At 34.2% G+C, this 523-nt stretch overlaps 1 protein-coding gene across 2 annotated transcripts in view; it reads right to left on the bottom strand.

Moving 5' to 3' along the window:
* CTDSPL (CTD small phosphatase like) overlaps positions 1-523 on the bottom strand; it is a 125697-nt gene that overhangs the window by 18008 nt on the left and 107166 nt on the right. For both annotated transcript variants that reach the window (XM_003781796.1, XM_003781795.1), the window contains one exon: positions 278-379. In XM_003781796.1, coding sequence (XP_003781844.1) covers positions 278-379 — 102 coding nt within the window. The remainder of the gene's footprint in view (positions 1-277; positions 380-523) is intronic.

The following is a 523-nucleotide window of genomic DNA, read 5'->3' as shown; positions in this document are numbered from 1 at the left end:
CAGGGCAGAATGTTAGAAAACCTAAACCTCCTAAGAATGAGGTCTCAAGTGATATTGGCAGCCCTGTGTTCTCTTTTCCAAACCAATGATGTTAATGTTCAATGACTTTAGTTAATGTTCACCTGGGTTAATAAGCAGCTGTTGCCGGGATTTCTTCATGAAGAGTGAAGTCACATGCAAAGAACCACATGTTTTCAACCTTTTAATTTTTCTTTTTCTAATACAACTGTGATCAAAACACAAAGATCAAGGTTTTTTTTTTTTTATGTTGATTTACCTTAAATGAGCTGTGCACCAGTGTTTCATCTAAATCAATGACCACACATTTCTTTCCGTAGTCGAGCACCGTCACCTCTGGAAGGAGGTATTTAGCTGGTGGCTAAATGGGGAAAAAAAATCAATATGTAAAAGACAAATCAATTCCTTTATTATTGCATTATACTATGCTAATGAAGGTATAAAATGAATGCAACTATTTAAATGCCTGGTCAAGTATATTGTGGGATTTTATTTTTTATTTTTT

Source organism: Otolemur garnettii, unplaced genomic scaffold (genome assembly GCF_000181295.1).
Source record: "Otolemur garnettii isolate 467f Iridium unplaced genomic scaffold, OtoGar3 scaffold00002, whole genome shotgun sequence".
Lineage (NCBI taxonomy): Eukaryota > Metazoa > Chordata > Mammalia > Primates > Galagidae > Otolemur > Otolemur garnettii.
The sequence above is the reverse complement of the archived record's forward strand: the minus strand, read 5'-3'. Positions and strand labels throughout refer to the sequence as shown.